At 49.8% G+C, this 21753-nt stretch overlaps 9 protein-coding genes across 9 annotated transcripts; 6 read left to right on the top strand and 3 right to left on the bottom strand.

Annotated features, from left to right (window-relative positions):
• Positions 1-287: 287 nt before the first annotated feature.
• Positions 288-2503, top strand: N7446_005814 (uncharacterized protein; the record flags this gene model as incomplete). The annotated part of the gene is made up of 3 exons (XM_058514562.1): positions 288-412; positions 460-1369; positions 1466-2503. The coding sequence occupies 3 exons, from the start codon at positions 288-290 to the stop codon at positions 2501-2503; spliced, it is 2073 nt and encodes a 690-aa protein (XP_058371740.1).
• A 1304-nt stretch (positions 2504-3807) lies between these two features.
• On the top strand, positions 3808-4806 carry N7446_005813 (uncharacterized protein; the record flags this gene model as incomplete). Its single annotated transcript, XM_058514561.1, has 1 exon — positions 3808-4806. One exon carries the CDS (start codon positions 3808-3810, stop codon positions 4804-4806), a length of 999 nt encoding a protein of 332 aa, XP_058371739.1.
• Positions 4807-5568: 762 nt separating this feature from the next.
• Positions 5569-7120, top strand: N7446_005812 (putative haloacid dehalogenase-like hydrolase; the record flags this gene model as incomplete). Its single annotated transcript, XM_058514560.1, has 5 exons — positions 5569-5717; positions 6258-6290; positions 6395-6604; positions 6691-6853; positions 6926-7120. The coding sequence occupies 5 exons, from the start codon at positions 5569-5571 to the stop codon at positions 7118-7120; spliced, it is 750 nt and encodes a 249-aa protein (XP_058371738.1).
• Positions 7121-7371: 251 nt separating this feature from the next.
• On the bottom strand, positions 7372-9160 carry N7446_005811 (zinc knuckle domain protein; the record flags this gene model as incomplete). Its single annotated transcript, XM_058514559.1, has 3 exons — positions 7372-8151; positions 8211-8783; positions 8807-9160. The coding sequence occupies 3 exons, from the start codon at positions 9158-9160 to the stop codon at positions 7372-7374; spliced, it is 1707 nt and encodes a 568-aa protein (XP_058371737.1).
• A 1080-nt stretch (positions 9161-10240) lies between these two features.
• Positions 10241-11211, top strand: N7446_005810 (ORMDL family protein; the record flags this gene model as incomplete). The annotated part of the gene is made up of 3 exons (XM_058514558.1): positions 10241-10610; positions 10669-11027; positions 11086-11211. Coding segments are annotated over 3 exons (780 nt in total), but the record flags the coding sequence as incomplete, so codon positions are not given.
• A 792-nt stretch (positions 11212-12003) lies between these two features.
• N7446_005809 (uncharacterized protein) lies at positions 12004-13789 on the top strand (the record flags this gene model as incomplete). The annotated part of the gene is made up of 2 exons (XM_058514557.1): positions 12004-12094; positions 12171-13789. The coding sequence occupies 2 exons, from the start codon at positions 12004-12006 to the stop codon at positions 13787-13789; spliced, it is 1710 nt and encodes a 569-aa protein (XP_058371735.1).
• A 523-nt stretch (positions 13790-14312) lies between these two features.
• N7446_005808 (calponin homology domain protein) lies at positions 14313-16323 on the bottom strand (the record flags this gene model as incomplete). Its single annotated transcript, XM_058514556.1, has 2 exons — positions 14313-16098; positions 16157-16323. 2 exons carry the CDS (start codon positions 16321-16323, stop codon positions 14313-14315), a joined length of 1953 nt encoding a protein of 650 aa, XP_058371734.1.
• Positions 16324-16653: 330 nt separating this feature from the next.
• On the top strand, positions 16654-17562 carry N7446_005807 (uncharacterized protein). Its single transcript, XM_058514555.1, has 3 exons — positions 16654-16727; positions 16783-16899; positions 17017-17562. Exons 1-3 carry the CDS (start codon positions 16661-16663, stop codon positions 17409-17411), a joined length of 579 nt encoding a protein of 192 aa, XP_058371733.1. The 5' UTR covers positions 16654-16660; the 3' UTR covers positions 17412-17562.
• Positions 17563-18553: 991 nt separating this feature from the next.
• On the bottom strand, positions 18554-21606 carry N7446_005806 (argonaute family protein; the record flags this gene model as incomplete). The annotated part of the gene is made up of 3 exons (XM_058514554.1): positions 18554-20226; positions 20280-21370; positions 21422-21606. 3 exons carry the CDS (start codon positions 21604-21606, stop codon positions 18554-18556), a joined length of 2949 nt encoding a protein of 982 aa, XP_058371732.1.
• Between the last annotated feature and the right edge of the window lie 147 nt (positions 21607-21753).

Genomic DNA, 21753 nt, shown 5'->3' with positions numbered 1-21753 from the left:
GGATTGCCGTATCAAGCTGACATATATGATAATTTTTGATAAATTGTTTTTTATACAAATCCTCAAGTTAGGCGTACACTTGACCATCCGTCTCTGCGGACTCAAAAGTGTCTGTTTCTGTCCTAGGAATCCAGATCTAAGTCACATGTTACTTAGCTCTGGGTTGCATTCACTACTCTCCCATCACTTCCTATGCCAGCAGGGCCACCTTCTCCAGCCCCTGCTCCCAAGATTCAAAACATACCTTGAGTTTCCTCCCCAAGCGGCCTTAGTCTGACAGGTTCAAAATGTTCCGACTATTCGGGAACCTATGGTTAGATGACCCACCAGAAAGCGTATTGACGGCTCTCGACGGTATTCTACCACTTGTCCATAATTTCGAGCAGAACATCACCCAAGGCAAGTACACTCTGTACGTCTGAACATACCCCAACAGAAAGACAATTAACATCGAATCAGGGATGCACCAACCCCTACTTGGTCCATGGATGCCGCGTTCGAACACTACCGGGAGAAAGAAGATGCATGGTGGAAGTCACATAACGTTGAGCGCCCTCGCGAATATCTTGTCCATCCATCCGGCCGCCTTGATGCCCCAGTGGCATGCCATCTTTTCAATCCAACATTCACAGTTGACGACCCTTGTCACGGTGAAATAGGTGACACGTCAAATCCTTGTATCGCACAGCTTCACGATGTTGGCTTTTCCGCCGATAACTGTCTGATGTTCGACCATTCAGCTCGAAGAGAGGACAGCAGACATTGCAGGGTGCTTTATCCGCCGGATCTTTGGGATATCCATGAAGAATTCGTGATGGCTCTCCGGTCCCATATGACAGCGGTGGTGGAAATTTGCTGGGGGGCGAATGTACGCGAGCGAATGCTCAAGTGCTTACAGAACAATCTACGCATCTTACCCCTTTGGGGTCATTACAAAGGTATCACCCTGTACCTGGAGCTTGGTGAGGATAAAAAGTCTGTCAGGCGTTTTATCGTTTTTGCCAACCACCCCCAATTTTTCATGTTTATGAAAGGAATGAACGTTCGGGCTCAGGCGTTCCGAACAGAGCAAGGGGGGAGACAAGACTTACTGCTGGGGGTAGCTTCTCGCCTAGGGAATATTGCCATCAACGCAAACTTTTACAAGCTTAGTCCCCTACTGCTTCGACCATTTCGGCCAGCAAAAGCGATCCGGGAGCAAAGAGACGCCTGGAAAGGCCAAGCCTATGCGGAGCTCAAAGCCGCCTTCCCAGGGACAGCATTTATCTCTTCGGTTAAGGGAACGCTTGGTCTCTCTCGAAAGGACCACAAGGAGTTGCAGGACACAAGGCTCCCTGTGATCGAACACACTTTGAAGGCACCTGATACAGTGGCTGGTGATAATATTGCAAATTAAAAGGCTCTGGTAAGACAATAACCCTTGAACGTTGAATGTGCTGCTAATGCTTGGTTTAACATCGCGTAGGAAGAAGCTCGTCTTCAAAATGTCGCCCAGTTTTGGGGAGAGCTACATGACCTAGCTGTTATGTTTATGCCTGATGCATCTTTCAACTTTGCAGACAGGGTCGAATGTCAGCAGCTGATCACAATCATCGAGGCATCCGAGGGAGAGCTTTACCACTGGGAGGAGCTTCCAGGCAGCTTAGCTGGGTTGATTCAGACGCAAGACGGACTCCGAATCGATCAGCACCCGATAATTTCACGCAAAGGGGCCGAGACTGCTTATCGCCTTCTTCATTGTAAAGGCAGCCCAGAGAGTTTCAGCATCGTTGGGCTTGCCTTGTCTATTCTGATTGCATATGCTTGGAACATCCGTCGCACACCGAGAGGGACCGTCATTGACTTGATGGTTCTCAGAGCACCACCAAAATGCATTGTTCCTCGGGCATGCTCTGCCTGTCAAGGAAGAGTATTAGATGACTCTTTTGCGTATTACGCCAAGAACAACCTGGATTACTATGTCGTCAAAAGTTCCCAGACAGGCTGCGGGCTCATTGGCTGCACAGGAGGTCGTGTACTTCTCCATCCTTTGAAGGGATGTCAAAATTACGTGCGCGCACTGAAGGAAAAACTGGAAAATATCCCCAATCCCCATCTCCGTGGGGGTGCTCAATGGGAGAAATATTTTCTTCGCCATGGCCAAGATGAGCTTGGAGAGATCCCTCGGACAGTTGAGCTCAAATGCCCACATAAAGGGTGCAAAGGCACTCTAGAGGACGATGCTCCCAGATGGACAATTCATCCAGTTCCGACAGTTGTGCTTCGTCAATTTACATGTCCAGATTGTCGACGCAAGGGTGACTGGAAACCCGCGAATACTGCGATCAAGTATATTACCAGTGAAAGCCTTAGTCGCACCTGGAGCCGGTTCAAGAAGAAAGGATGTGACCTAACACAATATCCACGACGGGCAGATGTGTACTTTGCCCAGGGCCACATAACTATTCGAATTGCGCAGCTCAAGGAGGCCAAGAGGCTCACAGATGAGAACATTGCAAACTAGACAGCCAAAAGAATAAAAAAATAAAAATAAAATAAAAATATTGGGATGCCTTTCAAGTATCCCTCCCCACCCTTATTCTTTCTTGTCTTGCGGTTCTCATCTTGGCCTACGAGTTAGCCTACAGAGAAAGAGTTGAGTGGGCTAAGAAATCCAGCACTCGCCAAGGTATTCGCTCAGCCGTATGCCTATTTAGGTTTAGAATTAATTCCGCAGGTTATAATAATGATTATGGTTTTTCTAAAAGGAAAATTTCCTAAGAGATACTATACTGCATGCAAGGTGAAGGGAGATATGGGAAAAAAATACAAAAAGAGAGGTCGTGCCCGGGATCGAACCGGGATTGCCAGAATCAGAATCTGGAGTGATGAACCATTACACTACACAACCGTAGTTGTTGAGTGAAGGCCGGGGCTAATGTTATAAAAGCCAGAGTAAGGCCCACCAATTAGATTTGCGAGCCAGAGCCCATAGACAATTGTATGTTATAAATGTTCATCTAAAACTGAAAGAGGTTGAGTTCTTTAGATTAAGGGGAAAACAATCCAAACGCAACTAAATATAGAAGCCATTCTTTAGGCACGAGGATTATAATTGGCTTACGAATCAAGATCGAGTCTTTTTTCCCCATTAAGTGGAGTTTTCTTAGGAGAGCTCTAGCTACATGTAACATAGCTGCAGTGGTAGGGCTTCCAAATTGAAAAAGCTTTTCTCTGCCTCTTATAACATTAACCCTAGATCTCACTCAACAACCACGGTTGTGTAGTGTAATGGTTCATCACTCCAGATTCTGATTCTGGCAATCCCGGTTCGATCCCGGGCACGACCTCTCTTATTTTTGCATTTTGGGTTCTTTATCTTCCTAAGATTCTAGATTCATACGTACCCAGCCTCACTCAACAACCTCGGTTGTGTAGTGTAATGGTTCATCACTCCAGATTCTGATTCTGGCAATCCCGGTTCGATCCCGGGCACGACCTCTCTTTTTGTATTTTTTCCATATCTCCTCCCTTCCTTCACCTTGCATGCAGTATCTCGTAGGAAATTTTCCTTTGTAATTTGTTTTTTTGTAAGATCCTAGATCTATACGAAACTAAACAAGTCTTATTCATATCTTTTCAGTTAGTTGCTCATTCATATGATTATCTGTATTCCCACAATGGGGAAAGAACCGCGCAATTGCGCCGGCCTAAGCGCCTTGTATCTACATCTATAGGAAAGAGCCATCAATGGCCCTTCCACCAACATCCTTTTCCTCCGTTCTTCTCTCACTATGAACAAGCTCACATCATATCACTCATCCCATCATGGACCACAAACCCATCCCAACGGGATCTTTCCCTATACCCCTCCCCAAAGCCCTCTACCTCATCGGCGCCCTAGTATACCTTCAACTGCTCTACTTAGTCTCCCACATCGCGCGACCACTATCAAACTCACGCCGTGAATTCCCTCCCTTCGGACAGCATATCGACCGTGTTGAAGCAGCAATAATCAATTCCATCATCGGCGCCATTCCACTGTCAACCTACAGCTCCGCCACAGCAACAGGGCAACAGTCGCGCTTCTCCCGAAGAAACGGGTTGCTGGACGAAACGGACGGCCGCAATTCAACAAGCCTTCATCCTTCCTGGCTACAAGCTATGCCGCCTAATAATTACAGGTTCTCTATCCACGGGCCCAATCATCCACCTCCACCTCCCCAGACCCATCCACGACCTGGCTCCTCAGTCTACGACACCGTACGCAAAATCGGCTCCAGCACCCGTGGCAGCATCTCCTCAATCACCAGCTCGGCAATGGAACGCATCTTCCGCCGCCCATTCCCAAGTGCGGGATCACAGCCGATATCTGGTGTCGCGCTAAACCGGAATCTGGATGGCCCGCCCACTGACGTCGAAGAGCAGATGCTCCGAGAAGATACGGCCCAGCCTGTGCAAGCCTTGAATCTATTCATGGGTCTGAACGAGGATCTGCCTTTCCCTGTATCTGCATCTGTGCCTGCTCGCATCGCTGATCATTTCAGCGATCCTGGTCCGGCGGTGGGCATGGGCTTCAGTGGGCGGTGGAAGGGGAGGGGAAGGGCTCTGCAGCCTGGTTCTGGTATCCTTCCTGTTCCATTTGGTCAGATCAATGATGAGGATTTGGAGACTGTACAGATGAACCGCTCGCCCAAGTATCAATCTATTGAGAGTTATCCTGGGAAGTTTCCTGTCAGTGATCATTTGGAGTACAGTTCGCTTGCTACTGCTTATGCTGTTCGTGGCCGTGGGACCACTTCTGTTCGGCCTTTTTCTGATTATTAGGGATTTGGTGTTAAGCCTTGGGCTTTGGATGGGGGATTGCATGTTCCTGGGGTGCTGGGGGTGCTTGCTTGGAAAATTCCGAGAATAGTATATCTGTCTTGGTTTTGATGATGAGATGATTCATGTTTTGAGAGGAGCCTGTGAGTTTCCTGTTCTCGTCTTTTTGGGTTTGTGTTTCTACTTATTCGCTTTGTCATGGGGCCTACTATACTGGATTCTGTTATGTATTACTACCAAGCCTGTCATTCATGAGATTTTATTCTTGAGAGCATTGACTGTCATAATTATGATTTATTAGTAGCCCCCCTAATACAGTCATAGGCCATAAGTCCTTTCATACCTCCGCCCCACTCTTTGATGCAATGTACTTGATTCACCACCGTTCTAAAAACGCTATAACTTGAGGGCCTCGAAAGTGGACAGAAAAAGAGAGAAGCCCACGTAGAGCGAAGACGATGCATGGTACAATATACTCGCTTCGAGACTGGGTTCGTGTAAAGACTATCCAATATACTTACTGAGTGGTACTGTGTACACATTTATGATCCTTGTTGTAGCAGCGTACTTTGAGAGAGGGTAACAGTTGAACTCATATGGCTTTAAAATAAGACTTCAAGGCTTATTATCAATGGTTGATGTTTACTTCTAAGGTTATCCGAGAAAGTTATAGATTCGCAGGTGTGTTTCCCCTGCCCCACGACCCGGCCCACCCTGGAACTCGATCTCCATCTCCACGTCAACTTCAACTTCATCCTCTCTTCCATGTTTCTGCCTCGCTCTCCTCGATCCGCCATGTCTGCCGTGGAATGTATGCATCTTCGCCCGCGCAAGTTTGCGCCTCTGGATCCAGCCCGGACATCCAATGCCCCGCTCTTGAAGGGAATTGTCTTTGATGTGGATGGAACTCTGTGGTAAGTGGCCATATCAAACGTTCTGCCATGAGATGCCTTGCACTACTTTCCTATTCTCACTCACTCTTTCATCGCGTCCGATGTTTTCGTTGTTTGGCTTTGTGTACGCTGCCGGCTTGATGCTGCGAGGGCAGTTTTGGACTGAATATTCAGGCACCAACTTGATATCAACACGTGATATGACGTACAAGGGCTCTACCTAATCAGGAAGTATACTACATGCAGCTCATATCTTGTATTGAGACCGGTTATTGGTTGCACCTGCTTGATACTCGGTAGTACCTCAGTCCGCGTCTTTTCTCTGGGACTTCTGGTATTTCGCATGCCTATTTTGTTATTCTGTAGCCTGGATACTCTTTTTGCTGTTGTTCGGGACTATACAAGGCACTCTTCGAGATGCTTCCTCGCTGTCTTTTCCACCTTGGCATTCACATACAATATTGGAACCCTTGACTGCTATTTATGCCTTGAAGATATGAACACCATGCTTCATTGCATGCCCCATCCGATATTGACTAGACATCGCTAACTTCACGAAAGTCTACCACAGCACCACATGTTCAACGAAATGAGGTATGGCTTCCACCTCGAAATCCCCAGCGTATATCAGACATAGATCACAACCCTACCACCAACCATAATTTATAATCCCAATCGAAACTAACACATCGCCACAGAGAAGCTCTAGGAATCGACCGCTCAATCGACATCCTCCACCACATCCGACAACTCCCAACACCAGAAGACCGCGCAGCAGCAGTATCAAAGGTCCAAGCCGTAGAACGGCGAGCAATGATAGACCAACAACCGCAGCCCGGTCTACTCCGGCTAATGGACTACCTTGAATCTCGAGGTTTACGGAGGGCGCTTTGTACGCGAAATTTCGAGTATGTGGCAATCAAGTCAATTCCATGGTTTCTATCCATGCGACGAAGTGGATAGCCTCTAGACCAGATACTAACACTTCCGCCAGAGCACCCGTCAAGTACCTAGTCGACAACCATCTCCCAACACACGTCTTCTTACCCATCATCACGCGGGACACACCCAATCTCCTCCCGAAACCTGATCCCGCTGGTATCTTGCATATCGCAAGTGAATGGGGGTTGGGTAATCGGGCTGAGAGTATGATTATGGTGAGTTTAGCTGCTTGTTCTCGTGATCTTATGATTTGCGCGTAGAGATGCTGATTGTCGGGATTTTGTTAGGTTGGTGATAGCATTGATGATATGACATCTGGGCATATGGCTGGTGCGGCGACGGTCTTGCTTCTCAATGAGCGTAATGTGCATTTGAGGGAGCATGCCCATACTGATCTTTGTATTTCGCGGCTGGATGATTTGGTGGATATTCTTGAGCAGGGGTTTCTTGGGACTCGGGAGAATGATGAACATGTCCAGTAGTGGTGCTGTATGTGCTGTATGTGCTGTTCCATTTAATGGAATTGAGTGGTAGTTGCGTAGGTCTCCCAGATAATGCATGGTGTGCCATACGAGATCTCTCGATAGATTGAAACAGGGTTGAGGATATCAGATTTCTTCTCATCGTAAATGCCTGCTCAGCGAAAAGCTGACGGCTAAAGTTGAACAATTGGTATTTCCATGCGCAGATGTGTCCAAAAATTTCACCTCCCCTCATTCAAATTAACCATCCATTACCGCCCTCTGCCTCTACCACCACCCCGTGGCCCACGAGAGCGCCCAGAGCCCCTCGAAGGCCCACGACCGCGGCCACCACCACGCGGTGGAGGCGGATTCCTCGCACGAGGCGAAGGCGAGCGACGCCGGCGCTCATTACCAGGGAATGGAGGACGGCCACGGGGAACCGGAGGGGGTCCCCGAGACGCACCACGACCAGTGCCGACATTATTGGCGAACCTGATATTGCCACGGTTGTTACTGCGGTGGACGGGGGCAGGACGGCCACGCCCCCTTGAAACGCGGGACATCATATCACTTTCATCTGGGGAGGAAGAGCGCGACCATTCCGCACCGCGGGAACCAAGTCTGCTGGCGTTTCCGTGTGAGCGTGGTGCTGGTCCTGGGCGGCCGGTCCGTCGGGGTCCATCGGCTGTGTTGAGGTTCGTGATCATTTCTGGGTCCAGACCTTCCAAAGTAAAGGATGATGTGCCGAGTTTTAGATATGGGTCTGGACAATCTCCTACTAGGTGCTTTGCGCTGGCGCAGTTGGCGCAGGAGATGGAGACGGAGATTTGGTCGGAATGCAGATCTCGGGACGGGAATTTCCAGAGGAAGTCGCATTCTGATTCGAGGTGTTCGTGGCCGCACATGTCGCAGGGCACTTCGGAGGCGGAGCATCGTAGCTTGGATGTGCACTGTGGCTCGCCGTGGCCTCTTTCGCGACATTTTTGGCATCTTCGCCAGGTGGGACAAACAACGCTTGCGTGCTTGTTCCAAGCACCGCAGTGTGAGCACTAAACATAGAGTCAGTATAAAAAGTAACGTCTCTAGATCCAAACCTTAAGGAGCATACCTCTTTTGTTGGGCAGATGTCGGCCATGTGGCCCTCGGTTTGACACTCAATGCAAGAAATGGGAAGCTTCAGGTCAAGGTCGTGGATGCTGCGGTCGTAGTACACGTATCGGGACTGGGTTTCGAGATCTTTCCTGTTCAAGTCCACCAGAGACGTAGGCGCAGTGGGGTACTTGAGTGCGAAGAGGCGGAAAGCCTCTTCTTTTGACTGAGAGCCAGATTCCATTTCGACCCCGTTGGAAGTTGATGCGGCGGTTGTTCCATTTTGTATCCCATTACCAGGCATCAGACGCTCTGGATCGTAGTCTTCGCCGTCGTCCAATCCATTCTCCTTGGAACCGATATTTAATAGGATAGAATCATCGGCTGCGGAGTCAAGCGAATCTGAATCGTCGGATTCACTCTTGGAATCAATCTCGCCCTCTTCCAGATCTTCTTGGGTTCGAGACTTTTTCCGTGCGCGAGCCTCACTGTTAGCTGATGAGGCAGAGTCACTGCGACTGCGCCAGTACTTGTCATTCACAGCATCAAACTGCTCAGACTGCTCAGCGTTCCCCTCCATCGGAGCGGATCGCTTCCTCCCAGAGTTGTGCGCACTGCCTTCTTCCTTGCTTGGTTCCAGCTGATGGCAGGTGCAGTGCTTCCAGCGTGTGGGTTCGTGGTGTCGTTCGCATCGGAGGCCGCGTCGGAGGCCGAGTCGGAGTCTGAGTCGGAGGAACCAGAGCTGGATGTGCTATCGGGGTCGACCTGCAGGGAGGTGGCAGTGAACGCACCGCCCCGGGGGACGAAATCCGCATGATCAGGCGCATCTTGACTTTTATTCTGCCGCTGTCGCTTTGCTGGCCACGTGCTATCGCGTGAGGTGGAGCGTGTGGAACGAGGGTTCTTCGCACGCTGTGCGCCCACCGATGCCGTCCGTGAATCGGCTTCTTCGTCAGAGGAATTTGCCATTGTTTGCTATTTGTAATGGCACGGACGATTTGATGGGTTAGAATAGAGAGATCTTCGGTAGAATTCAGATCAAATTAATTTCACGGTGGCCGATATTGACCATTTGCGCAATCGGGCCGCCAAGTACGGAGTATAGATCGGCCATTTAGAATGACTATGTTGGTAGTGTCTAGGCCTTGTTTTATAAGTCTATATTAAAATGTAGTCAAAAACTTCATGTAACAGAAACAAGAACTATATCCTGCTCAAAATGTGTGGGAACAGGGCTGAATGGAGTGTCGATATACACAATGTTGTAGATGTAGCTTCCGAACAAGTCTATACAAACGCTGCTAATAGAGGCTTTGAGCCTCCAAGGGAGCTATATAATTGTGATCACTGGAGGTGAATATACTAGATTTCAATGCTGTGCTACTGTCTACTTCAATCGCTACATGTAACTCCACGATAATCCCCAAGTGTACGAAACACATGTTCATATTCATAATTAAAGATAAATTCAGTCAGAATATTTACTGACATAAATCTCAACGGTGCTATGGATTCTAAAAGTCCACTGGTAGCTCCACACTTGCTTTTAATATTGAATCATCAAACCATGGGCTTCCAGGATTTCGTGAGTATGAAACCACTGTACGTTAATATAGAAATATGTTACTCACTCTATCGCAAACTACATTTGCATATAGTATATTTGGAAGAAAAAACCAATCAATAAAGGGGCAACTGTTCGGAGATAGCGTTGGCTATAGAGTAGCCAAGTCTGTGGCGGCTATTGCTATAGTAGCGTCGGAAATATTTCCATTCACCGTGAACAAATCCGGTGTCAAAAAAGGCCCTGAAGAAGGGACCGGCAGATTCAAAATGCTTTCAATTATAGTAATGATGAGAATCTTCTAGTTCAACATGAAACACAAGACAAGACAAGAATATCTGCAAATTACCCCTTTGCGGCCCTATTGGTGCTTTGGGATTAGATTCCGCACATGCATAAGTGCAGCGAAAACCAAAAGTTCTAGAATAGCCAGAAATATAGTCATCTCCGAGTATAAATATCTAATTTTAGCGGAAGAATAAAGTCGTGAATCAGAGAGCTCTTCCGCACCCCGTGACCCAAGCCGATCCGACCGGCAAACTCCAGTCTGGGCCGTGCCACCTCATCCCCACGCTCCTTTTCCTCTCTCCTTCTCTTCCATCTTCATTTCTTTTTTAGCAACCGACAAGCTGGCGTCCAATTCAAAAGTTTCTTCCCTGCTGGCCCCCCGTGGCATCTCTTTCCCTCCGGATGTTGACACGGCGCCGCAGCGGCTATCTCCAAGCATGAACCAAAAACAAGGCCGACGGAGGCGGTCCAGCAGTCTGATCTACCAGGAACCTGCTGAATCAATCGAGCGCACAAGCGACCAGGCGGCTTTGCCAAACCTCAACGCAGATTGGGTGAACGCCAAGGGTAAGTGGCAAGCTGAGACCACGCAGCAGATCGGGGGCTGACTCGATTCATATTATAGGTGCCTGGACCATTCATTTCGTCTGTATCGCTGCCCTCAAGATCTTCTACGACATCATCCCGGGCGTCTCACAGGAGACCTCGTGGACCCTCACCAACATCAGCTACATGTTCGGGTCCTTCCTCATGTTTCACTGGGTGCGGGGCATCCCATTCGAATTCAACGCCGGTGCCTACGATAATCTGAATATGTGGGAGCAGATCGACAACGGTGACCAATATACGCCCGCCAAGAAGTTCCTGCTCAGCGTCCCGGTTGTGCTCTTCCTCCTTAGCACTCACTACACCCACTACGACATGACCTACTTTACCATCAACTTCCTCGCCACATTGGGAGTGGTTATTCCTAAGCTGCCATTTGTACGTCTTGCAGTGATCACGGGATTTATTGGATGGATTGCTAACATTTTGTCTACAGTGGCATCGGTTGCGGATAGGTCTATTCTCCGAGATACCCGAGGAGTCATAGTGCCTCCAAATCTTTCCTTTTCTATCCAATTGCTATCCATGTTGGCGTCTTCTCGGCCCCCTTGATTTCTCAACCTCTCTCGCCTCCCTTCCAGGGCCTTTGCATTGCGAACTTGATTGACGGAGTTTTGACCCGTTATTGGCTATCGCGTCCTGTTTCTCCTTTCTTTGGCAAATATGAAGACGCAGAAGTAAATGCCAGTCCAAATTCCCATCCTTTCGGTCCTATGTCTAGAGTTCCTTCCAAAACCTTACATTTATGCATTTTCTAGGGGACTCAAGAGCCTAATAAACCTGAACACAGTGAGTGCATAGAATCTCCACAGGTAGGGCTGCAAGTTAATCTCTTGGCTGGGTCCAAGCGGGGCTTGCATGTGAAGTTGAGGCAAGTCTAGTATTGCCTTGATTGTTCAGTCGTATGAATTTGTTTAATAACCGTCGGTATATGAATGTGATATTCCAACATTTTGAACCTCGCTATTACACCTGTACCCACATCACTCGGCTTGCCGATAGAAAGCGCAGAAGGACAAACAAGAATGTAACGCATGTATTTGATTTATATAGTATTTGTTGACTAAGGAGTTGGGTCCTATTCGCTTACATTTCTACATTTCTCCCTGGTAGATCTATAGTGCAGTAATAAGCGGGCTATAGATCGTGCTTTCTCCGCTTTATTTCCGTATTCTTTGTAGACTTCAATGTCAAGTTCTAGTTCAAATCATCGTGATGACTGCTTTCCCTTTGACATCAAGTCTGGTCTCTCTTTGTTAGGACTACACTCTATTCTGACATACTCTGTCCTATCGCATCTCCCCGCTTATCGATAAGCGCGTCGACCTCAACTTCCTTCTCGCAAACATTCCACATGGCGATGGACGAGGTTCCCTACCGGTCACCGGTACCGCTAGCCTTTGAATTAGTCCAGCATGTCGGTATCTTCTTCGAAGAAAACCTCCGTACGTCCCCAAACCTCCGAGACGCGTCTCAAAGTTTCAAAGAAACGCGACTAACATTCCAATTGCTCCGAACTAGACACTCAAGCACTTAGTCTCCTCTACAACACCCTTGCATCCGGCACAGTCTCCTCAGCCAAAGCAGTGATTCCTCAGCCACAGCATCTGGCCGTCGCGGCCACCATCCTCGTTCACCCATCCACGACAACACGCGCCAAATCGACGGAAGAGAAAGAAGCCGCCAATGCATCCCTCCGCCTCCTTCGACTTACGAACTCACTTGTCGGTCCTATTGATGCAAAGTTCAATGTTGCCTTTGCCTTTACGCATTTCGAATCCTCGCGCCAGGGCTTACGGCGTCAGGATAGCCCAGAGACTAGTGAGCTGAAAAACAGCGACACAAAACCCATTAAGACGGTGATCAGTGATGCAGACTCGGTATGGCAACGCGCAGAGGACTTCTGGCATGTTGTCGGGTGGGCATTCCGTTGTTCGGTGCTGTACCCGGAGAGGTGGGAGCGTTGGCAGATTTGGCTACAGTTCATGTGCAACGTTCTCGAAGATGACTGGAAAGAGCGCGAAAGAAAATGGTTAGAGGCCAAGGGAGATGGGAGAGAAGCCTCACAGGATGCTGAACCAGCCACGAAAGGGACACGCGGGGGCAAACAGGCGGCAGAGGACGACCTCGACATTTTCCGCGAGAGCTTGATCTTTCAATATATAAGCTCGAATACCACGTCCGGACGAAACCGTCGGATCCTGCGTGCTATTTTTGCTGATGGAACACGAGAAGAGTTCAAGGAGGTATACAGAAAAAAGGAAATCACCAAGACCTCGAAAGCAACGCAGAATAGCAAGAAGAGGGAGGTCGAAGTCAACATTGACAAGAATGAATACGGCGACTACCTGGACGAGTCAGGAGAAGAATCCAACGACGCACCCGACACAATCTCACCTCCATCCAAAGCAAAAGCCAAAGAAACCAGGTCTAGACGCGCCAAACGCACAAGACGAGGAACAAAAACCGACCTAGACCAATCTACAGCCGCCAGCCCCATCAGCCAAATACAAAAAACTACCCACGTCCAAGAGCCCGGCAGTGACCTCTCCTCTCTGGGCGGCTACGACTCCCTCTCTCTCCGCCAACAACTCCTAAGCATCCTCTCCAGTGTCTCCACCCGCCTCCCCGAAGACTTCATTCCCCTAGACGACCTCTACCACATGTTCGTCGAAAACATCCGCGGCCTCCCCCTCCCAATCTTCCAACACTTCATCAGCCCCTCAATTCTCCCACATATGATCCCTGCCGCGCAAACAACCCTCTGCGAGCTCCTCCTCTTCGTCATGCGCGAGAGTTCAGCGCCCAGGTCTGACGATGATTGTCTCCACCAGGAAAAGCTGGAAAAGTGTTTCTTACCCTACGCAGCGGCGAATCCCAGCATTGAGAACAATGCCAAGGTTTCGATTCTGCTAGAGGCGCTGATGGCGTTGCTGCATAAAAGTGGGATGCTCTTTGTTACGCCACGGCTTCGGGAGGCGGTTAAGGTTGGGGTTCTTAAGCGTGGTAAGAGGGCCGAGGAGGAGAGGAGGAGGTGTTTGGCTAGTGGGGAGAGGGTTTCTGTTGAGTGTTGTTATTTGCGCGAGAGCGGGCTTAGGTTGTTGTTTATGGTTGAGCATCTTTTGCCGATTGCTAGTTAGTCTTGACGTTTAGGGTTACGTATGTGTGTTTTTACGATGTTATGATTACCATGTTTCAAGGTTGCATTAGGCAGTTTGTTTAGATGCGGCCCTGTGTTTCGCATTTAGTCCTAAGATTGTTCGGACCAAGGTTGCAGTCCGAAGACTGAGCAGGGACAGAGGTGATCTAATCTATAGATGTCATTTTTCTTTTCATTTTTGTAGATTATCATGGAATTTCGATACACCTCTTGCTATCTACAGTCGCATCACACCAAAACAGCATTATCAAGAGCAAAGAAAGAAAAGGAAAAGGCTTCGAACGGGAATCATAGAACGCAAATAATGAAATAATAACGCAAATGGCATGCAAAAAAAGGGATAGTTCTGCTTCAGTGGTGATACATGATAAAGCAGCAATCAAAGAAAAGGAAGAAAAAGCAATAAGACGAAAAAGCAAGTAGAGAGGGTAAAAAGTGGAAAGAATCCTAGGTTGAATAGGCACCAGTTTCGATAAACCATCGACAGGAGACCAAGCAGCAACTTATGGAGGCGGCCGGGGCCCAATAATCTGACGCCTAGCACCACCAACACCAAGCCCAACACCGCCACGGTTCTGGTTATCACCACCCATGTAACCATACTGATGAACGTCCCACGACTGACCGGGCCCCGAGCCATGAGTGGGGTCGTTAACACCACGCTCGGCAGCGGCGGCAGTCTGTTTCTGGTTTTCTTCCCATTCTTGCTGGCGGGCACGTTCGCGCTCCATCTCACGCTCGAGGAGAGATTTCGATGCCCATCCGCCGGCCTTTGTCTTCTGCTGTGAGGCTACGCGTCGGCTGTTCTCTTCGTCGACTTCGGCGGTTGACGTGTAGTCTTGGGGTCTGTGGGCGGCTGGGGCTGCGGGGGCGGGTGCTGGGTTTGAGGAGAGGAAGTTGTCCACGCGGCTTTGACGGCTGCGGTTGGCGTTGTAGGCGACTGGGTCCGGGAGAGGACGAGGGGGTTGAGGGAGTTCTCTGGGTGGGAGTGTTGGCTGTGCAGAGAGGGATGATGGCTTGGGCTCTGGGAGAGGGCGAAGAGCTGGAGGCGGCGCTTGTTCCTCGACGGCTTCGGGTTCCTCTGAGGTGGCTGGCATTTCCTGGTTGTTCTGCCACTCACCGCGGAGTAGTAGCCGTTCTTGCTCAAGCGAAGAGAGACTGTAGCTTGGCTTAGGAGGCACGGGACGTGGACGGCTGCGAGACCGGGCCTCGTCGGTGGGTTTGGGAGACTGAAGCTCCTGGCGTTCGGTCTGGTACTGATGCTCCCGTTCCTTTGCTTGCTGAAGCTCACGCTCGAGCTCTTTGATGCGTCGACTTTCCGGTGTCTCCTCGACGGATCTTACTCCACTGGAGGCATTGCTAGTCTGGGAAGCCTGGTATTGGCTCAAGAACTGGCCGTTGAGACGAGTGTCGTTCTGACTGCGTCTGTGTTGCCGCTCCTCCTCCAAGCGGTTCTCGGCGTCTTTCTCTTCCGCGGCGTGGCGCGCCTCCTCCTCTTCCCACTGACGCTTTTGCTCATCCCAAAGCTTTCTTTCCGCTTCCATCTTGATACGCTCCTGCTCCCTTACGCGGGCAGTCTCTTCTTCCCATCGGCGCTTCTCTTCAGCTTTGGCTTGAGCCTCTTCCTCTTCGATCTGTTGCCGGCGGGCACGTTCGGCCTCTTCCCTCTCTGCATTCTCTTGACGGATTCTGTCCTCCTCCTCACGCTTGCGCTTTTCCTTCTCTGCAAGACTTGGCACAGCAGGTCCAGGTGTCGTGATCTGTCGGCGAGCACCAAACGCAATTCCTTGGTTGCCCTGACTCGCTCCACCCATGTAGCCATATTGGTGGATGTTCCAGGCAGGAGTAGTTACCTGTTCATCTCCTTTCTTGGCCCAAGTACTGTATGACCCGGAAGGCTTTGTCGGACTGCCTGTCCGAGCGGGAAAAGATGGTTTTGTGTCACCTACATTGCTAGAGGAGCGGGCTGAGCGAGGAGTATAGCCCCCGCTGGAAGATCCCGTCGCGTTGGGGCTGATAACATTGCGCTTGCTCTGCGGGCCAACCGTACGAGGAAACTTGCTGGGCTCAAGGGCATTGGCACGGCGACTGAATGATGCCAGACACTGTAGAACTTGCGCGGGATCCTTCGCCTCGTAGAGATCAACCGTCAAGAAGACGTCGTGCGGCGGGAGGTTGAGCGGCGGCATTTGGCATGCGCGCAAGAAATGCGAGATATTCTCCATCTGTACAAACGGCGCAGGCAAGGACTTATACTTCACGCCCGGTGACACGGCGAGGTTTACCAGTCTAGATAGGAGTCAGTCAGGGGTCCAGGCTTTGGCGGAAAAGCGCAATCACAACTTACTTGCAGAGAGCAATGCCATTCTTGAGACCTTCGAGCAAGTCTTGCGAAGGCAGTTTCTCATGAAGCATTTCCTCAATCCAGTCGCGCACCTCCGCAGCTGCCTGCGGGGTATAGCGGGACAGGCGCATATTGCGCAAGTCCTTGTCGAGTGAAGTCACTGAAGCCATGGTGTCGAGTGGTCTTCAGGTCGAGTGTAGAGCGCAGTGAGATTGTTTAGCCACTGTTTGGGGCTATGTATCCCTTTGCCGCCTGATCGGCCCCTATGGTGTGGCGGGGGTTGGGTAGCAGAGGAGGGTATTCCGTGATGCAATTGGAAATGCGATTGGAAATACGAGCAAGAGAAAATGCCCCGAGGGCTGGAAATGTTGAAGCCTGGAAGATCCGAGGGAGAAGAGAAGAGAGAAGAGTGAGAGGGAGAGAGGCCAATGGAATGCTCGGCCATGTTTATCCCCGATGACGTTTCTCGTTCCGCCTCAATTCTTTTTCTCTCCTTGCATCGCAACAATGGTGAACAGCTTGTGGTTCAAATGGAAGGCTCTGCGTCTGCCCTGGAGGAAATCTTTTTTAGTCGGTCAGTATCTGCTTATCTTGCCTGGGGACTGGCGCTAACCATCAACTCTTCACAGGCCAGGATCTCGCCGGCAACACTTTCTGGGAGTTCAAAGATGTCTTGAATTCAGCTCGTTACCGCCGAATCGTCCGATTTGATCCGAAAACACATTTCAGTGATGTTCAAGTGACACGTGAGTCTTGTTGCATGCAGGGAAGATGCAGGCCTGGTTTGGATGGGCTTGGTGGCTTCATGCCCGGCAAACCGAGGTAATGCGATGAAACCGAGACTAACACTCTATCCATTCCAGCGCAATGGCACCAATGGCTACGACATGTCCGGCAACATCCTCCGAGCATCGAAGAGCAGAAACAGGATCTCGTCCGCCAAGCGCAAATCAAACAACTCGCCCGACTTGCCGACGAACGCTGGGCCAGCAAAGCCTCTTTCCTGGATAAACCCAAGACCCAACAGGGAGGATCAGCAACTCAGCCCGGTGGTCCCAGCTTGAACCATCCAACTGCCAATACCCAGACCGCGCAGGATGCGCCGGCATCTACCGCACCACCCAATGCTCCACAGGCGGACCCTGCCTCTACAAAGCCAGAGACGAAAAAGGAGGAGAACCCATGGGCCAAGGCCAGCAAGAACAACCCAGGCGAGGAGTGGCAGCCCGAGGCGTGGACACCTAGTTCCAAGCGGTAAATGATGATATCGACAAATCGGTCAATTTTTGCAAGGGTATATAAACTCGGCTTTCAAAAGGGAAATGGGCCCAAAGCTCAAAAAAGTCATTTAGGGTACAAAGTGTGTTGATTTCGTTCCATTGGGAATATACTGCAGAGCACCCCCGGCCTAGGATGATATCAAACATATCACACGCCAAGTCTTGTCTCCAACATTTTCTCCGATTTGGTGCCTGGAGAGAATGGAGGTGATTACACACTCAGCCTCTTCCATATAGGCTTGGGACTACGAATTCCCTGTCATATCGACAAACATCTTACTGTTGACATATTCAAGATATGGCTCGCCACATGTATATTATGTTGTTTTCCGTTTTGAAACTATAGCCATCATAAATCTCCATTCATGTCTTAGCTACCATAATTTTGCTTGTCTTGCAATGGCAAATCAACAAAGTCTAATGACCTCCTAGGCTACAACTTCCTATGTACAACAGGCATCATAAATGTGTATACAGTTCCATGGAGTATTGGACAGTCTTTACACGAAAACCTCGAAGCGAGTATACCGCTTCATGCATTTTTTCGCCCTTCTTTGGCCTCTCTGTTTTCACCTCTTTCTTGACTGTTTTCGAGTGTTTGAGTTGATCATGTAGACTGTATAGAGGTGGGGATATGAAAGGACTTATGGCCTGTGGCAACGTAGACACAAGGGGAGTTTTTTGTATCTTTTTGTATTTTTATACTCTAACAAATGCCCACCCACCCGCCCTCATTTTTCTAATCTTTTCTATTTTCTGTGCAGGAAACAAAAAGACAAAACAACAAAAAGAACAACGCAAGACCAACAGAAAGACCAAGGCGCAACGGAAATATCGACAAATTCAAAAAACAACGAACGCCACTAACACCACGCAGTAAGGCAACCTGTAAAAGAAAAAATATTGCAAAGATATTTTCCCACCCTCCCACCCTGATCTTTGTCTTTCTTTTGTGGTGTTTTGTGTTTTCTCAGCCAAAGAAAAGCAACGGCACAGCAAACAGCAGACAATCGAAAAACAAATCAGAAATCAAGAAAGCAGGAAATGGCAAGGTTCCAGTAGTATTCAGAGAATATCTCAAGTTGTCGAAGACATGTTCAGAAAATCGCAGTGAAGGAGATCAGATGTAGGCCATCTTAGACACAATGCTCTTTTCCAACTGCACACAATCAGGCGGGGGTGGTGGCATCTTCCCGTCGCTACCAGGCCCTCTTGGTTGCATGAAGGCATAGTAGTAAGCGAGCATGTACTTGCGAGCCCGGTCACACATCTTGTCCGCAAGGAACGCAGGAGTGGCGTAACTGATAGACCGAGTGGCACGACCCATCATGTAGCAGATATTATGAGTTAGCTCTTGTATCATATCAGCAGGCTTGCCTTCCGGGTTGGTCTTGGGATTCCTGAAGATGTCATCATGGATGACAATGTAGTGAGCTGGGCGAGCGGAGCCTTGAAGAGGAGCCTGAGCTTGCAGATAGAAGTCCCAGAAGATAGGGCGAGTAACGACGCGATCAACGACACATCCATTGATGGGATTCTGAGTCCGATCTTGATCCTTTTCAATGGTGGGGTAGAAGCGCACGTTGTGACGTTTTCCGCAGACGACGATGGTGATGTAGGGCATAGATCTGTTGTAGAGCTCCGCGCACGCCTTCTTGATCAATGGAAGTTCAAAATTCAGGACCATATCGAATTGGCCTTCGCTAACACCATCGCGGTAGACGAGGATGTTCATAGGCAACGTGCCGCCATTGTGAGTCTTCCAGAGTTCCAACCGTCTGTACATTAACTGCTGGAGAACTTCAACGTGCTCCACGCGGCGCCCTTGAATCATGATTTCACCGGGCCATTGAGCCATACGGCCGTCAATTGAGGCAACAATGGCGGCAACACTGGGCCAACTTGGGGGATCTGTGCCGGTTGGATGGGTGACATCCAAGCCAACGACCATGGTCTTTCCTTGTCCAATGAACTTGGAGTGGGATCCGTCAAGTACTTGGTTGGCGCCACCAAATTTCAGGTTGACCTTCATAGCGTTGTTGCTCAGGTACTGGTCATCGCCCCTGTTAAGTTTGTCAACCTGCATGCAGTGGGTAATGATGCCAGTTTTGATATCTCCCGAGTACTTGATCCAGTCGAATACCTTGCTGTTTGCGTCAGAGAGAATAACGATGGCAAACTTGACGTTCCCATTCAGCAACTTAATGAACAATTGCTTGATCGCTTCCCGATTTTTGGACTCACTTTCGGGGCCCCCAGAGAGTGACGCCTGCAGATACATCGTAGGGTCGTTGACTTTCATGCCGTGTTCTCGTAGCTTCTTGGTGAATTTTTGAACACACATGTTGGGAGTTTCGAACAAGTCTCGACCCTTCCGAAGCCAAAGAACAGCCGGCGTTGGAATGGTGGCACCACTGCAGAATTTCGTGTTTGCCAGGTTCCAAGAGCCAAATCGGGGAGTGGTCTTCTGAGATCCATATTTCAAGACAGGGGTGTTCAAGATGCGAGCTGGGACAGTGACCATATCAGGGAGGACTTTGATTCCTCTTTCCACGGTTTTGCCGGCGGTGATTCCCATGATGTTGAGACCATCAGTGGTGATTGACTCGTAGTTCTCAGGTGGCTTACGGCAACTGACTTTGATCATCGCCTGACGCTGCGAAGTGGCTGGGTCTCCACCAAAGCCTTGACCAGGAACAACCTCACAGACATCCAGCGGCAGATAAGAGGGATGTTCCATGTTACCGACATTGACAACGGGCATATCGTGGCACCTGATCTTCATGTTGTAGGCTGTGACTTTGGTTAGCATATTCTAAAAAGCAAGGGACGGGGAAAAGACATACTTTTCTCAAAATACTCGGTGACAGTGACATATCGACCAGGTCTACCTTCCTGGTTCATGAAGAATTGAACGTTGCCCGGCGAAGAAGCAAGACGCTTGACTCGGGGAAGTTCATTGGGGTTGGCACCTTTGACTTTTCCATCCTGGGGAGTCGCAACACCGAGAATCGACTTGATAGCATACTGTGGCTTCCCGAACGCATCTTTTCTCTTTGGCAAGTGAATGGCATAAATCTTGAGACCTTTCAAGTAGCGTCCAAGGTGCTCGCGATCCTCACCATAAACAACCATGTACTCCTTGACCAGAGCACTCAAGGGACCGGGCTTGTAGAAAGCGCCGTGGTTGACATTCAGGTTCAGCAGGAACTTGCCTGTGCCAAAGCGAACACTGGAAAAGTAGCCACGAGCAGCCTCAATGCCACCACCCATTGGCCAAGCCTCCTTTCCTGGGCCCATCCGGAAAAACTTGGTGCGTCCTCTACCAGAAATGTAAATGCCGGGGTCCTTGTATGGGTGCGCACTCATGACGATGTTGAGGATGCGCAGAATGACGGCCTCATTCTCCATTGGGCCCCGTTGTTTGGGATTGCGCAGAATGTTCTTGAAATCATCTGGCTTGACTGAACCCTGATAGATGAGCGTGGCCTTGTAAATAGGCCGTTTGTCGCCAGGAGCAACAGCAGCGTCACCAATGCGACGAACGAAGCTCGAGGTGTCATCCAATTGTCTGTTCAGAACGATCTCGGTGGTTCCATCTGTAGCCGGGCCGATGTTTTCCTGGAAGCGTCGTTCCTGCAAAAAAGCGTCCATCAAGAACTGGCGATGCGCCTTGGGGATTTTTTCAGCATGCTTGAAGCCGTCGCCATCCTTTTTCACAGAGATGTCCACGCGGTAAGAGTGGTACTCCTGGTCTGGCTTGAATTGCATTTCGAAGAAGTTGGCCCGAAGTACCATGGCTCTGCCTTGGGTTCCATAGCCGGGGCGTCGAGCCAGTTGGTGGTCCTTCTGGGTATCCTTTGCGGTGTCCTTGATGTACTGGTTCTCGTAGCTGAGGGCGTTCGGATCAGGTGGCTGAGTGGGCGCCAGGAGCATCCTGTTCGACAAATGTTAGATATTTCCTTTCTCGTAGATCACGTCAATTTACCTCGAAGGACCAGATTGTTGACCTCCACGACCACCACGACCACCGCGACCACCACGGTCGCCACGGTCACTGCTAGAACCACGGCTGCCGCCACGGTCACCACTGAATCCACGTCCTCCGCGAGAGCCACGGTCCCCTCCACGATCCCCGCCGCGATCACGGTATGGCAAATTGCGACCAGACATTTTAGCGAATGCGCTGGTCAGAGACGTGTGTGTTCGGATGTAGGTGAGAAATGACTGAAGTGCCTTGCTGACTCTTGAGAAAGATGGCGAAGTGCAATTGCAATTGGGCCCGGAGTTCTAGAGTTCCGAAGCACCAAAGAGAAAGTG

The sequence above is a fragment of the Penicillium canescens genome (genome assembly GCF_028828765.1).
Source record: "Penicillium canescens strain IBT 15451 chromosome Unknown utg000004l_segment0_segment0, whole genome shotgun sequence".
NCBI lineage: Eukaryota > Fungi > Ascomycota > Eurotiomycetes > Eurotiales > Aspergillaceae > Penicillium > Penicillium canescens.
The sequence above is the reverse complement of the archived record's forward strand: the minus strand, read 5'-3'. Positions and strand labels throughout refer to the sequence as shown.